The 17,029-nt window shown below is 37.1% G+C and overlaps 1 protein-coding gene across 3 annotated transcripts in view; it reads left to right on the forward strand.

The window, feature by feature from the left end:
- Positions 1 to 5,596: 5,596 nt before the first annotated feature.
- The window catches only part of zfpm2a (zinc finger protein, FOG family member 2a), a 138,939-nt gene continuing 127,506 nt past the window's right edge, over positions 5,597 to 17,029 (forward strand). For all 3 annotated transcript variants that reach the window (XM_043262009.1, XM_043262010.1, XM_043262011.1), the window contains exon 1: positions 5,597 to 5,851. In XM_043262009.1, the coding sequence (XP_043117944.1) occupies positions 5,812 to 5,851 (40 nt within the window). In that variant the 5' untranslated portion in view covers positions 5,597 to 5,811. The remainder of the gene's footprint in view (positions 5,852 to 17,029) is intronic.

Genomic DNA, 17,029 nt, shown 5'->3' on the forward strand with positions numbered 1-17,029 from the left:
AGAAGCTTTCAGTGAACAGTGAACAATTTTTTTTCAGCCTAAAGAACATTTTTCCGTTGTAGTGTGAGGAACCTTCTTTGCATTGAAAAGATTCCATTGATATTAAAGTACTGCGGTAATATAAAACCGTTCTTTAACAGTGTGATTTGATCACTAGAAATGACTTTCTTTCTGGTCGATTCTGTCGCAAAATTCTTACTAATGTATCTGACTTCAATTAAACCGGTCAGTTTAGATGTCACCACGTTTTTTAGGCTACCTGACGACACACTCTGTGCGTCATTTCACAGCAATTTTATTCCCCGTATCTTCCGGCCTTTATTAATTTCATCATTATCGACACTAGACCTTCCATCTCTTTTCAAGCAGATGGACATGAATGCATGGCCTTGATGCTCGTCCACTCCTCCAGCTGTCTAACAGCGCCCACACACACAGTCACAGTCACCTCCTCTGGATAGCAGCCAGTCCCATAATGCCAGTTGGTGTGGCATCATACAGCAGAAAATCAGCCTTGCGACTTCAAGAGCAGCCGTTGATGCTGATGCTGAAGTTCAGACGGCAGTAAATCATATTTAAATGTGCTGGAGGCAGACGTGGATATATTTAGCCGCGCACACACACACGTGGTGATTTTGCAACGTGAAAAGCAAAAACGTGCCATTGTTAGCGTTTTTACACGACTTGATCCATTATAAGTGACATTCATTTGCATATTTCTGTTTTTTATCGGCTTCCCTGTTTTGCGGGTTACCAGGCAAAGATTTTTTGACAGTGGACAAATATCGTCTTGATCTTCACCAGTGAAATACATCTATGACTGTGCATTTTTAATCATCACAGCACAATCCCATATGCCTTCTAAATCCCTTCATTTAACGTTACCATTAAACTCCTCACTCTATGCGTGTTAAAGCAGCAGCGGCATGATCTCCATGCCATTGATTTCCCCTGCGATGAGAACAGCATCATGTTAATTATTTCAACCATCTGCTGCAGCCCGTGATGGAGGCGCCCTCCACCTCACACAGATTTGTACCTGTCAGTCAAATTGCGGGACCAACACGAGGCGCCGTGGCGGCGAGAATAAGATCCAACGCATGCCAAGGTCCTGAGGGATCGAGCCGTGGTGTGAAATTAATCTGGAGTTCACAATTTAGCCGGACTCTCCGAATTTACCCTCAAAGAAGCCTCAACATCTGGCTATTTTTGGAGTGTTTTGGCACGAGAAGCGTCGAAAGCACAACTTTAGGAATTTCCGCAGCTCCTCGCGACCGAACGAGATGTTTCACGATGCGTGCTTCTGCCTATATACGCGTCGTGAAACATCACAGAATTCTTTGTATCCGTCGGTAATCGCTGCTGTTTTCTCCCGAGCCAAAAATGACGGCGCTTTTTCTGGAAAGGGGATGCCATTTAAACCGGCTTTTGTTCTTTTTAATGGGATGCAGAGGTATAGAAAATCAAGGTGGAAAATATTTGGGAGATAAAGGAGGAAATAAGGGGATCTTATGAATTTCAAAAATTAAAAAAAAAATGAAAATAAACAAAATCAAAAAAAAAAACTTCCTGGAGAATGAAATCATTAAGAAGCTGGAGTTTGTGAGAAAGATAGGAAAAGAAGAGAAAAAAAAACGCCCACCAAAAATGACACTTTCTGAAAGGTGATGTGATTAAGTAACTGGCAATTGTTCGCTTCAGAGGGATTTAGTAAAAAAGTTGGATTGAAAAGATCTTGAAGAAGATCTCAGACGAATACTGTTCTAATAAATTTCAATAATTAATACATTTTAAATGAAAATTAAAAAATGTAATAAAAATGTTACTTCTTGAAGGATGTTGTCATTAAGAAATGGATTTGAGTTTTAAAGGGATTCAAAAAAACGTCTGGGTAGATAAAAACTTTAAGTATTTAACTACGTATGTTTTTCTTTTTACATTTTTAAGGGGTTTAGGAAATGAATGAAACAGAAACAACAGGAAGTCGGGATGAATAGGATGTTTTGATTATCAGTTTGAAAAATATTCACAGTAAAATGTTTTGTTTGTTTGAAATGTTGATTAGATAAAGAAGGAAAAAAAACACTTTAAACTTTAAATGTGTTCCATGTAAAATACAAAAAATACCATTATATTTGATATTGCATCAAATGCCTTTTTACTGTGCTATTGCAACTAAATGTATGATTTCCATCTTTGACATTTAATATTTTGCTAAAATAAAAGCGAGAGTCTCCACTTTTAATCAGGCAGTCAAGCAGATTGATATCCTCATAATTATATAATCTAATAAATCAGTCTAGAAATTGTATCGGTCTGCCTGTAAATGAAAGTAGTTAAGTTCAATAATGTGTTGCTACCAAATGCAACTATATTCGATGAGATGTACAGTATGCGGCGGTGGCTGTCTCTGTGTGCTTCGAATCTGGGATAAACAACGCCTTAGCGATCATTATTATACAGAACATTATTATACAATATTTTTCAGCCATGTTTATTATCTGACCTGGTGCGCCTGGATTAATTCCAACCCCTGAAACAAAATACAAGGTTAAATTAAGAAAGAGCAGCGTTTTCCGATCACTGCGACTGATATTGTGTCGCTTTTATACGCGACGTCCTCCTGCGGTTATATCTCCTGCAGCGAAACACTTTGATTCAATTATTGATTGGTTAAAACAGCCGTTAATTCCTTGCATACGCGCATACAGCTTTTCGAAGAAATGAAACATGTTTCCAAATGTAATCTAACCTTGAAAGATATGAAAAGACAGCGCAGAAAAGGACAGGGTGGCCCTGCACTTGCCCGGGGTCACTTAATTAATTTGGAGGTGCTCGTTAATACAAACCGCACGCGCCGCCGATGACCTGCCACGGGAGCTCAAAGAGGGTCAGAGAAGTCATATTCAGCTCTATTCAGAATTACACAAAACAACAGACTGTGACACCTGTGGCCTTCGAATTATGTGAAAACCATGTACGCGCACAATAGAAATAAGCATGTATGCAACTTATTACTCTTATTTACAAGGGGTGCAGGGTTCAAGGGAACAGCTGCGAATGAATTGAGAGTAATGTACTTTATAACATGGAAATTAATAGCTTTTTAATGGAGGTGTCAGAATGAATGTAGGCCCAGACCGTGAGGCTCAAGTTTGCCGGAAGTCTCCTGCACAAACCGGGCATCTACAGAAATTCGGGATTCTAAAAATGGCACGTTTTATAAAACCAATTTTAATATGTTCTGGAAAAATTATTGCAACTATGTTTTCAATTACTGATTTATAGTTGGAGCGACGTATAAAACGGTTTCACACGACCAACGTAAGTGATTGTAAACGATTAATTTTAGTAAGTGACATTTCCGTTACATTTAAAAAAAAATTGAAAGTTAGTCAACTACATTTGTTCATTTAAATGTAGCTAAAATCAATTGATTGCAACATGCACTAATTAAAAAAAAAAAAAGCAAATTTTTATTTATGGGTGTGCTATTCCTTTAAAATGAACATGCAAAAAAACTTTTGTGTGTGATTTATGTTTTAATCTGTAATCAATGATAGATTGAAAGTTTTTTATTTTTCTTTTTTTAATAAAATATTTCTATTATTTGGAATAATATCCACACACGAGTCATTAAGACCAGGAACCTACTTTAAGAAGGTAAAAAGGCTCAGTTTGGGTTTCACGTTGGCACGAGCCTCAGTGTGCCACTCATAGCACCAAGAAGAAAAATAATGACTGCCCTTCATTGGTTTGGACAAATGTTTAGTTCCACCCTAAACTCAAGCTATTGGATGAGCGGGAGGGCTGCTCAAACATCAGAGCAATGTTTGAACAAGTGACACAAAAATGCCACAAAGCAGCTTTAATCTAGTTGCAATTTACGGGCAATGAACAGCGAGCTTTAAAACATTACAGGAATAAGTGATACAAATTTGATACGGATTTCCAGCATCATTTAGATCTGAACTAGAACTCGGGCTGTGAATCGCTACCGTTATTCTCCTTCATGGCTGGAGCTCATAGCCCGCCAGCGCTGGAGCAAAGGACGCTGGGAAGAGCACACTTCTTGCCAGAGTGTAATGGCTGGTGAAAGCAGAAGCAAACTGCACAGAGGCAGATAAAGGTTTCCTCAAGGTGCAGCTCCGTTGACTAGTTAACCCCTTGAAATTATGCCGTAGTTTCAGACTCCGTTCCAAAGTCCCGGAATTGGGTTACAAGATAATTTCACAGGCGACTTGCTTGTCTTACTTGGCAGTTCAACTGGCTAATTGAAGAAGGCGATTTCCGGGCCCTGAAACTGTTTAAGAAATGATACTTCAAATTTGAGTAAAGCGATTTTCTGTGACGTGGAAGTTGCAGGATTTTTTTGAATATATATGAACGTATTTTTTCGCCAAATGCATGCTGAAAGTAGTTGAAGATCACTTTTTAAGTTAAACGAGCACTTTTTTTCATTTGCGGTTGCTTTCAGGTGATTTCTAAAGGACAGAAAAAGTTAAAAGGGAAATTTTAATATAGTTTTTTGTTAAATTGTTGCTCAAAATGATCACCCGGTAATTACAAAAGATGTAAATTAAAAAAGAAATCATGCAAATTAATTTGAGCCAAATAACATAAATTGCATTATTTATAAATACACACTTTTAATAGTTTATGCATTTTAAATATATAGATAAAATGTAGGTATGAGGGTGTTTTACTAATGCAAAGATATCCCGTGAATCTACAACCAGTGTATATTAGGTCAGTCAAAATAAAAAAAAAAACTGTATATGTAGCCTATTTACTGTTGGTCAAAATGTGGTTGTTTTTTTTATTTTTAGACATTAAAGTATTTAAACTATTAAATAACATATTATGGTTAATATATTTTAAAATATATAGATCAGTATATTTGTCATAAACGTATCTATTTCTAAAAGTCATTCGTCAACAAAACATTTAATTATTTACGTTTTACAAGTTTATAAAAATCATAAAATCAAGCGGTTTGACAACAAACACGGGCTACAGTAAACAGCATGTGCTCATAAAAAGGGGTTTGCAGTTTTTGTCAGCGAGTCTCTATATAAAAGTTTATGGTTTAAAAGCGTTAGTATTTGTCAGAAACCCCTGCCCTCCAAAACCCCGAAGAATGGCAGCCAACCAGACTTTACCAGACCGGAACACATATAATGATTGGCAGGTAATTTACGTTTTTGATTGGCTAAGAAAAACGCCGGCAGTACTCCTCGCTGCTGTTGGTGTAACTTCTGAGGACACATATTTCTAATATCTGTGAGGTAATAGAAAAGCTTTATACTTGATAAATTAAGTCACTAATACGTTTATTTCGATCGGCATTCCAACCTTTTAATAACTTTGCAAAAAAAAAAAAAAGAAAATGACTAAATACATTTACATTTACACAAATACATAAATACATTTGACCTGAGTATAGCGCTTTTCGGAACAATAGTCCGCATGAACAGTGAAGTTCAACAGCATTATACGTGAGAGATTGTGTGTGTACGGCGACCGCGGTGGATCAAACTTCATGTTCAAACAAAAGCGCGAAACGCCTTCCCCTTCGCCGTCAGTCCGAGCGGACCGCAGCTCCTCGCACACACACACACACACACACACACACACATACACACACACACTCGTGCGAACGCACTGAGCGAGGGGGACGCGTGTGTGAGAGCAAGAGCCTGTGAATAATCCTCATTCCTTCTGCGACCCGTTCGGCTCTTGGATGATCCATAATAACCTCTCATAATAACCTATAATAATAATTAATAATCAATAACCATCCGGATCAACATGTCCCGCAGAAAGCAGAGCAACCCCCGGCAAATCAAGCGTAAGTTACTCTGTTTATTATTATTACTGTTATTTGTTTCAAAGCCAAGCGGAGTAAAGTTGGATGAAAGCGAGATACAGAGAGATCAGTTTATTCTGACAACTGATAGTAGCAGCAGGTGCAAATGTTCTTCTTCCAGTTCTCTTTTAAATCTTTTTTTTTTTTTTTGTATTTAACGAGTCTTGTTTTTCGCGTCATACGTTGAATACATTTTTAAGACCTGTTTGTTATGCTTTCGTTTTGCATTCGCCAGTCCTTAGTGCATATTCTAGTTTTGATATACGCCTTGTTTGCTTATGTGATATTTATGCACGTGCATGGGCTTTTTAATTCTTAAAGTTTCACATACAGTGACGATCACAGAAACTCAATACCTGTCGTAGTTGTTTCAGATGATGTTAAGCTGATTCTTTCTAAGCCCCAGGAGAGTCTGTTTGGTTTTGTATTTGTTGAAGCATGTGGAGGTGTTTTTTTTTTTTTTTTATAATAATGACATTTGAAGTATTTTTTATTGTGCTTTTATTTTTGCTTTTATTTATTATTTATGCATATCTTATTGCAGGCATATCATTGGCTATCGGACTGAATTGAAATGAATAAAATGCAACCGTGTTTTTCTAGAAGTGTTTTTGTGCATGTTTGTTTAGTGCTGAAAGTTTTATATTCTCAGTGATTTTTTTTGTTTAAAGTAATTTTAGATTTAAATATATTCAGCCGATTCTTTAAAAAGGTGTAAATAGTGTTTTGAGTCTGTTCATCTTTCAGGCTTTTTGCGTTTGACCAATGTGAAGATGTTTTCAACAATTAACAGGCAGTATATTGGTTATCACATTTCAACGTTTTATTGTTTTATTTAGTTTATTATAGCGTCATTGTTGGTTGGCAAGCTGTATGAAATCATGATAGCTGAACTGTCATTCAGTTTTTAGGTCACTGTAGATTTACGTCCAGCGTTTCTTGTAAAGGTTTTAAGGGTCTGTTTAGAGTCAGCTGTGTATGTCAGAAAAAAATTGCCCAGAATCCCTCATGCATGCTAATAAAGACTGAAATATAGTTTATGTATTTATGATAATGCATTTAGAAAAAAGTGCGAATTCATAATTAATTGCTTTTTAGTCAGTATCTAAGTGTGTAAAAACAAAACCTATTTAGTTGTTGCAATCTTTGAATGCATTTGACCAAAAAGTATTTCTGTGGTCTGAAATAAATTTAATATTTAATAAATATGACACATCTCAGCCTAGAATAATCTGCGGAGCTCTACAGAGTTAAATAAATAATGCTTTTCATAAAATATACACCATCAGTAGCTTGAGCATTTCCATTTTTCAGGGCCTGTTTTTAAGACTCTGTTGTGATATAGTACCTGGATATTTTCAGCACCTCACGAAGTGAAAAGTTCAGACTGTAAAATTGCAGTTCTGTCTGTAATACGATAATTAAATAGGTTGGCTGTTGTTGCATTCATCTTTTGTGAATGAAAGAGCCGAAGTGAGATCGCTGGTCAGGGCCTTTAGAAACAGCCTGTTAGTGTGTGTGTGTGTGTGTGTGTTTGGACCGCAGGGAGGAAGGACGAAGGATCTTCTTTCTCTGTTGTTCTGTCTCTGTATTTTTTTTTTAACCGAGGAGAAAGGATCAAGCGAGATTGCACACTTCTAAAAACCCTGTCTTTTTTTTTTTATCACTGCTCAATAATTGCATTTGTTTGTATTTTTTTTTATTACTGTTTGAGTGTGCGCGCGTGAGATCATACGTGCTCCCGTTGAGCTCACGTGCATAAACTCGCATTTAACTTTAAAAGAACCGTATTCCTTTGAAAGTTGTTTGGACCACGCTGTCACTTGGGTGACACATTGAGATGTATTCTGTAGGAGCAAATATTGTTACTGTACTAGTATGCAGTACAGTAAATACAAATATGTTTGAAGGCTTTCAGTCAGCGCGAAGCAATCTGCGTATTTTGTTTGATGTGGTACTTTCTGTTATCTCATTCGACAAGCATGACAGTTTCTGAATGCCCGAAATGAGCTGGAGTCATTAAACTGTTGACCGAGGCGTTCGCATGCAAATCGATCTGCGTCGATTTCCTTCTGAAATGCATCCGAGATGTCCAGGAACCGAGTTATCTAACGGCTCCGTTACTAGAGCATTCATAATATCAGGGTATTGTCTCTGGCTCCGAAAGGTCAGCGGAGCCCGTAGTTCCTCTCTCCGGCACTTCAGGAAGAGGAAGAGAGAAGAAGAGACCGTCTGATCTAGCGCGAAGAAAGACCGAGAGTCATTCTAAAGGACAAAAAGGTTGTTGGGCACCGTACCCCCCCCCTCAGCCGCCATACGTTGGCCGGTTATCTAAAATTGTGATTTATGCAGTATTTTAATATTTTGCTTATTCTCTCCCCTTGGGTGCTCTCTGAGCAATGATAAAAAGGCCGTGCTGAAAAAGCACCATTAATTTGCACCGATGCCTGTGAGATAGGGCCAGATAATGGGAAAGATAAGGCAGGGAGATATACCATCAGAGCTGCGATTATTACCATTAAAATTCCAACCCAGCAATCTGCAGCCGGCTGATAATTCCCTCTCCGTTTCCACCACTTTGGATGATAAGGCAAAAAATAGTCATCCACTGCTCCTTGATTAGGCTGCCTGGATATCCCGATAATGCGGTGATAAATTATGTATTTCTCCTCCTTGTTTTTTGGCCCTGAAACGTTACATCTGATTTCATTTTTTATTAATATTTATTTTGCGTTGGATTTGGTCCCCGCCCCCACCGGCGAATCGAAAGACCCCTCTCACCCTCTCCTCTTTCAGTTCTTCTCATTGTAATAAGAGTTTGATAGAGAGGTGATGGAGGGTGAGATGTTTTGTATGGGAGCTCATATCTGTGTTATCAGCTCATCTCCACGAGCGGCTGCTCGCCGCTGTTGTTTTTAGCCCTTATCACCTCATGCCAATATGCCAATAAATTGGCCCGATTGTTAACCAGGCCGAGCCGGGGCCAGTGAAAATTTATGACAGGAAGAGATGAAAATATCGCTGATGCGTTAGGGATGAAGCACGATTAGCTTCGCAGGAGAGCGTGATGTCTCAGTCTGTGCTGAGGAATGCCTGGTGGCGCTTTAATAGGCAGGGCAGATACAAGGGTTGGCGAATGGAAAGCGTGCCCCGTGGTGTAATTTGTCTGTAAAATAGCCCCTCGAGTTGCACGTGTGGGCTTGGAGAGCAGGCGGGTTGATGGGTAAGGCCTCTCTCCATCTGTTTATGCTCGCTGCAGGTCTGTGTGCTTCTAACGTCACTTTGCTTTGTGGGATGCTACACTGTACGTTTTTTCTTTCGGCGCTTTTACAGTGAGCTGCCTTGTCGTCTATTGCCCGCATAGGAATTTACTTTTACCTCACGCTCTTTCACCTTTAAAACAGAAGCACCGTGCCGGGATTTCTGTAAAAGTGAAGCCGCCTTCTTTGATTTGATTGGCCATCTCAATCGTTTTAACATGCTGAGAGGTCAGCCTAAAAATGTTACATTTTAAAACTCGATTTGGAGTTATGAATTGGGCTTTTGTTTATTGAATTCGGCTTTAGTTGCATTTAAGGTATGCATGTTATCACTTCATCCACTCCCTGGGAATCAAACCCATGACCTTGGCCGAATTGTTCCCCCTGATATTTGATATTCTTGATAGCACTCTGCTGAACTTCCACCCTGTTTCTTATTCGGATGACCGAAAGTTACATTTTTGGCATGGTGTTACTCAGCAATCTCACAGTGCTCGTCAATGTCAAAATAATTGAGATGGCCAATCAAATCAAAGAAGGCGGGCTTACAGAAACACAACATGACTTCCAGTGTGACGCTTCAGTTTTTAATGGTTAGGTAAGATGAACAAAAGATGTTTAGTATTTCACAACAGGCATGTTAAATGACCAACAGTAGTACCTAGTGTTTTCAATTTTGTTGATTTTTTTTTTTTGACTCATGTGAGACAACACAAAAACAAAACAGGTGTATGAAAAAAAATGAAGTGTGGAAATAGTATGTCATATACAATAGCCTAAATTATACTCTTTTCCTACTCTATTATTATTTTATCCTTTAATTTTTAAAAATCCTTAAAGTATTCAAGACGTGGCCTATGGACATTTGCATGATAGTTCAACAAGTGTTTTATTTATACAGTAGTACATTTTTTAAAAGGTTAGTCTTTTTAGTATTGACGTTTTGATCAACGTTTTTTGACTGAGCTGTCGCAGTGCATTCTGCAATTGCCTCATCCCATACGAGGGACCCAAGGGGCCATCACACTGTCAGCAGTTTATAGCAAGCTAAAGTCATTCATTTCAAATATACTATGATGTCACTTTATGCAAATAAGCAGTAGTAACATACTGTTTCGGTAGGATGTTTGCTAGGTAAACTAATTCTAACCGCTAGGGGTTCAACAGCACAGTCAAGTGCAGTTTTGTTTCAAACCACTCAATTTTCAGCTGACAGTTGACAAAGGAAAATACGTCTGACTGAAATAGCTACTTCTAAAGTGTCTTTTTTGAGTTCCAGAGCCGATCCAAACGATTATTACCCTCAAACTGAAGCATATGGAGGATTTGCCAGCATTTGGTGCTGGAAAATGGCAGTCAGAGATCTCGGGTGGAGGTTTGTTGTGTGTATAATCGACTTTCAGTATGACTTCATAATAAGTGTGTGATTATCATCTCGGCTCCGCCCAGCAGATGATGTCACACGAGAGCTCCGTCAGGCCTATCAGGTGACACGTCTATCTCTGGACGGGGTTTATCACAGTCTCAACTTATAATGGTGCAGTGAGAGTGTTTGCTGACTTGGCTGCCAACATGTCAGTGTGTGTGTGTGCACGGATATGTTTATGTTGGAGATGAAACGGAGAGTGTGTGTGGTTTGAATTCTGTGGTTTACCAGTCTATATTCTGTTCTATTTTTATTCCTTTTTATTTTATCCAGTTATTGAACGTATATAGAGCTATGTATGTATATATACGTCTGCGGTCTTGCTCAGTGTGTTTTACTTCATCAGAAATTTTTGATGCTCAAGCATCCAATGGTTTTGAGAACTTTGTTGTGGTCATAATGAAACTCCTCTGAGATGACTTTCTCGTACTTGAGGCCTTTCTTTGGTAGATTCCACCGATGAAAGTGTGCAGATTTTTTGTGTCTCTCATAGATTTGTCTCATGACGAATGCCTGCTGGATGCCAACTTTCCTTTTCAACATCTGTTGGTTGCCAATTACAGCTTGTGTTGTTTTGCCATGTCTAAGCCGAAGGAGCCATTTGACTTCACAAACGTATAGAAATCAAATGATTTGATAGCCTGCTTTTATCAAGTCTGCAAATGCTTGACCAATGTCTGTATATGCTCGGTTGAGTTATTAATATTTTCATACATTATTATGGCTATACCAAACCTCGGTATATCCATTACACTGACATTCATAAAACTGGTTGTAAATATTGACTTTAATTAGCTAGTAGCTGATCCGAAACATCACATTTATTATTATTATTTTTTAATTTATTATTATAATAGTTATTACAGTCAGGATTGACATATATATATATATATATATATATATATATATATATATATATATATATATATATATATATATATATCCCAATAGAAATTTTTGCAATAGATTGCATCAATGTTGCAAATGAAAACGTGGGTTGCAATATGAATTACAATAAGACCTATTTCCACATGCAACAATACACACAGTTGAGCTTGTGCAGCATTTACATATTTCTGTAGAGTATTTTTCGTATCTTGTTGTTATTAGCACTGGTTGCGGAGAAATGAATTGATGTGTTTTTGAGCCTCACAGTTGTAGTTCTACCGAGTGAGAGTGTGTGTAGAGTGTCGGTTTGCGCTTCCTGGGAGGAAAATACAGATGTGTGTAAGGAGTTTGCACATCCATTATTAGAAAATAGGAATGCTGTCATTTCTGTCTCTGATCCATCCTTTCTCCCAAACATTCCCCTTTTTCCTTTCCTCTCTCGCTGTCAGTTTGTCTGTCTGTTTCTCCTGCTGTGTTGGAAAACAGTATGATGCATCAGGGTTAGTGGTTTCAAAAGGTGGAGGTCATTTCCTGCCGAAGTTTCCTCTTTATCTTCCTTTTTCCTGAATTCCTCACAGATGATTCCAGAGCTGACAGTTTGCCTTTCTTTGCTCTGATATTTGTGCAGAAAGAAACACTGTCAACAATATGTTCATCTCAAGAGAGCAACTCATCAATTTACGGTTGTCACTTCAGATTCACATTAGTTTCAACTCTGAATTCATTAACTCTCACAAGCCTGGTAGTTGTTAATCATTCAGTGTTTTCGTTGCAGTCGAAGAAAGGAATAGTTTGCACAAAAATTGAAATTGAGTCTGTAATTAAAAATTAAATAATGAAAAATATAAAAAATTAAAAACGCATTAGATTGATCAAAACCGACAGCAAAGACTTTTATATTGCTACAAATAAATGTAAAATAATTGCTGTTTTTTTGTGTTAATCAAAGAATACTGCATAAAAATATCAAAGTTTCCACAAAAATATAAAACAGTAATAATAATAAGACCAGCAAGGCAGCATGTGGAATGGTTTTTGGACGATCATGTGACACTAAAGACTGGAGTGATGATATGGAAAATCCAGCTTTCCATCACAGGAATAAATTGCATTTTAAAATACATTCATTTAGAAAACATTTATTTTTAATATTATATATTATATATTATATATTATAATATTTCACAACATGTACAATTTTACCATATTTTTGATCAAATAAATAGAACTGAAGTAGATGAGGATTTATTATTATTATTATTATTATTATTATGAAGTTGCGTATTACAGTATATAGTCTGAATGATCAATCAGAGTTATTTTTATAAGCACTTTTATAGTACTTTTTGATTGGTTTCCTCTTTTGTGTGCAACACAAGGATGAGTAAATGATTTTTGTGTGAACTGCTCCTTTAAGTCAACTTTTTCCTTTGACTCCGTCTTGAAGGACCTAACAAGATCAAATCGCAGAAATTGTACTTGACTAATCTGTGTCGTCTGTTGTTTAGTTTATTTGGCTGTGATATCAGTGATCAGTCTATTGAGCTCCAGGTAACAATTGACTTTCAGCCTTAGAGTTAATAGCCTTGTGTCTTGCTTGTACAAATCAATATTGGTATTAATTAATCAGCGCTATCGGCCACGCGATCTGGTTCTGTTTGTTGTTACATCAGCGCAATATCAATAGGGAAAGTGTACTCCCCGATCGCCATGGCAACTTCATCGCTCAGGTCAAAGAAAGTTTATCTTATCTTGCTGCCGAGAGTGGCAAACTGCTTAGAAATCTAGTTTAGACTCTCAGATCATCGATTGGACCTTTTCTGCTCTGTCTGTCTCCTTACTCTCTCTGGCCTGCATTCAGATCAAGAGAGAAATGAAAGGTTGGATCATCAGTATTTAAAGTCTGATACTGCCCTCAGGAAGGAAATATCACAAATGAGATCTTTTTTACATCTCAATTGTTTCTTTAAGACATTGGTGAGATTAAATAATGTTTTTTTTTCCTCTCAAGTGTGTGTCCTCTAGAGTTTCCTCAAACTTTTCTCAGATTAACAATTTACCATTAATGTTATGGTTTTTTTAACAATTTTTTTTTAATCTTCCAAGCAATAAATGTTTTCTTTTGGATGGAGAGTCTTAAAATTCGAAATATTTTTGTAACTACAATAAAGCTATGGTTATTCGATAAAAATAGATTTACTGTATATCACGGAATAATAATCGCTTTTCTATATTGCATTGTATTGTATATTCATTTATTAGTATTAACGTTTTATAAAACAAATTGTAATATAAATATTTTTTAAATATTATTATTGCTTTTTAAAATATAAATTACATTCTCATAATTGTTTTTAAAGTATCAGACCTTGTATTTGCCACAAAAACAAATTAAAATGACAGTGTTACCAGCATTAAATAGATAAAAAACCAAAAACAAAGAGATCTAAATAACTAATACCTAATAAATAATGAAGGTAAGTTAGCTGATCTTAGCTAAGTTAATGTAGTTAACTTGTAGTTAGCTACTCCCCAGTACTAGTGCAGGCCATCTACAGCAACTTCTCTCTCTGTCTTTCCCACTTGTTCTCCCAGAGGTCCCAATAGCAGCCCAGTTTGTGATTTGGTTCCAGCATGGTTATATACCTCATCAGGCTCAGAATAGCCCCCGGGGAACCTAACACACAGACGCTTGCGTTTTTCCCCCTACTCCTGCCTGGGGGACACAATCGCTTCATTTACCATTCTCTATTTGGCCCCTGCCAAAAGGAGAAACAGAGAGAGAGAGAGAGAGAGAGAGAGAGAAAGAGAGAGAGTGAAGGGGCCACATCATGAATTCACTCATTTCACTCACACGTCTCCTTCACCTTGGCTCCGAACATCACCGCCATGGAGATACGGCTCAATTAAGTGTGTTTCACGGGTTAGACCGCCAATCTGCCCGCCAAAATTTTATCAGCGGAAATCTTAGCATGTAATGAATATGGATATTGACTTGTGTTAAACGTGTGTTTGCGTGTGTGTGTGTGTGTGTGTGTGTGTGTGAGACACGGAGATGAACACAAACACACACCCCAGTGCTTCCCAGAATGAATGAGATTTTAGCCAGTATCAGTTTCAGAAAAAGATTCAGGAGCCCAGAGGACTTTTTTTTTTTCAGAGCTCATGAGACATAAATGGTTGTTTTATTTTAAATATAAACTTATAGCTATAAAATGTGTATTTTCTTTAATGCACTTCCCAACTTTGTTGAGCTGAAGTTTCAAATTTATGTCACGTTTGACATTTTCTGAGGAATTTTGAGAAATGTTTGAATTAATATTGAGAGATATTTTAATCGCAGACTTTATATATTCTTTTATATATATATATATATATATATATATATATATATATATATATATATATATATATATATATATATATATATATATATTGAATATTTACTGTGGTCTTTTTATAGGGATGAAAAAATGCGTACTATAGTTAATAACAGCTGAGATGTTAAATTTAGATTTTGTTTGTTTTAACTGCTTTTGATTCATGTGTTTTTTCCCCCTTATTTACATTTGCCTTTTTATTTTCTTACTAATTTAATTTGTTTGTTTATGCATTTATTTATTTACCAATTTCAGCCTCGTTTGGATTTTCGATCTCATCCGAAACCCCTGAGGAAATGTGAGATTAATCGAACAATTGATTTATTTGCATTCAGTTTAATTTCCTTTTTGTCTAAGAGAAATCAGTGTGATTATAGGAGATCTAATTTTTGTAATAGGAAACGTTGACTCACTTCATGAGCTCATGATGATAATGATGATATTATTTTTTTGCTCGTGTTTAGATCCTTTACAGGAAATGTATTTTTCATACGCACTGACCTTAAGCTGATGACGGAAATATTGAAGTGTGAGTTTCTGGCAGGAATTAGTGCAGCTCGTGTATATCTGATGGAGGGGTTTGGGCATTTTGCTGGCATTTCTCGGGAAACATCATTAAGGAAAAGGTGCTGGGGAGGATTATACATCAGGCCTTTCACTTCAATTTGTACATCAGCATTTCCTCGAGCTTGTAATATAAAGCGGACATCATGTTTCAGACTGGCTGGAAAATCACTGGAGACAAAGCTCTGGAAAATAAACAGATCAACAATTTACGTCAGATAAGTAAGAAATAAGAAGTAAACCTCCAGAACATGTTAAGGCTTTAAGGGCAAAGCTGTGCATTGATTTGACAGGGCCGCATGTCTGAGGTTTGTCATGATATGGACTTTCTGTAAAACTCTGTTTTATCCTCTGATTCACGCATATCTGTCCTTTTGCGTTCGTATGTGTCGGTATAGACAGAATGTGTGCCAGGATTTGACTTTAAAGGGAAAGTTCACACAAAAATGATCATTTTGTCATCATTTACAGCGCTGTGTGGCTTTCATCCGTGTGTGAAACACAATAATAATATCTTTTATTCTGAATCAATTTAATTAAAGATTACAGAAAAATGTAAAAACCCAACATTTTGTTAGTAGTTAAAAATGGACCTAGTATCCCTCTTCTTTTTTCTTATGCTTATAAGTGTGTATTTGTGCAAAAGTGTGTACATGTTTGCTAGGATTTGCAGAGGAGCACATTTGACCATCATCAACTTTCTTAAGCCACTGAAACAGGATAACGCATGGGTCAAATGATAAGAGAGTCAAAAAAATAAGAAAGTGCTGATTGATTGATGTCTGGCTCTGCGTTTGACAGCGAGTTTCGGATCAGTGTGCGTTTGATTCTCTCTCTCAGATTGAAGCGTGGCAAATGCGAAGGACAAAAAGGTCACAGATATTCGTCTTCTTTCTCATCTCCTACTGGTCTCGTGAAGCTAGTCCTAGCGCAGTGGTCAAGTGTCTCGGCTTCTGCTGAGGTGATTTGCATTTTTCATTTTTACATGAGTTTTGTCTACGTCTGTTAGCTTTGAGGATAGCATATTTTTTTCTCACCAAATTCATTGTGTCAATGATTTGAAGCTCCAGTTGAATTTATAATGCATGATAACCAACATTCATTGAGCATCAAGCCGAACCATTGCACTTCAAATGGAGGAGAGAAATCATGTCTGATCACGATATGAGAGGGTTTGTGTGTGCAGTAATGCTTGAATGTAATGCACCATCGATTGTTTGAAAGGACTGAAATCAAGGACGTGTCCTGCCTGGTTCATAGACGGTTTAATCATAATGATCTCTGTGTCTATTCATTTCTCATGCTTTCCTGAAGATTAGCTCCTGGTAGTGGTCAGAAATGTACATTTGAAAGGGCTTTAATGAATGTAGTAAAATGACTTTCACCGCATTATCTCCAAACAAAACGGCCCTTGTAAGATAACAGCTCCGCTGAGAAGATTGCACACGTCTATCTGTGTTAAAAGACTTTCCTTACCTATACCTCTTTTTGTTTCTTTCTCTCTGACTTTCTTTAGTTACGGCTGTTTAACAGATACAGAGAGATAGAAACGTGGGAAATGCCCCCTGAGGTTTAAGGACTCTTTCATACTCCAGTTACCTATAATGATATGGCCTTACTGCAAGTTAAGTGTTTAAGTGCA

This window comes from Puntigrus tetrazona, chromosome 16, assembly GCF_018831695.1.
Source record: "Puntigrus tetrazona isolate hp1 chromosome 16, ASM1883169v1, whole genome shotgun sequence".
NCBI lineage: Eukaryota > Metazoa > Chordata > Actinopteri > Cypriniformes > Cyprinidae > Puntigrus > Puntigrus tetrazona.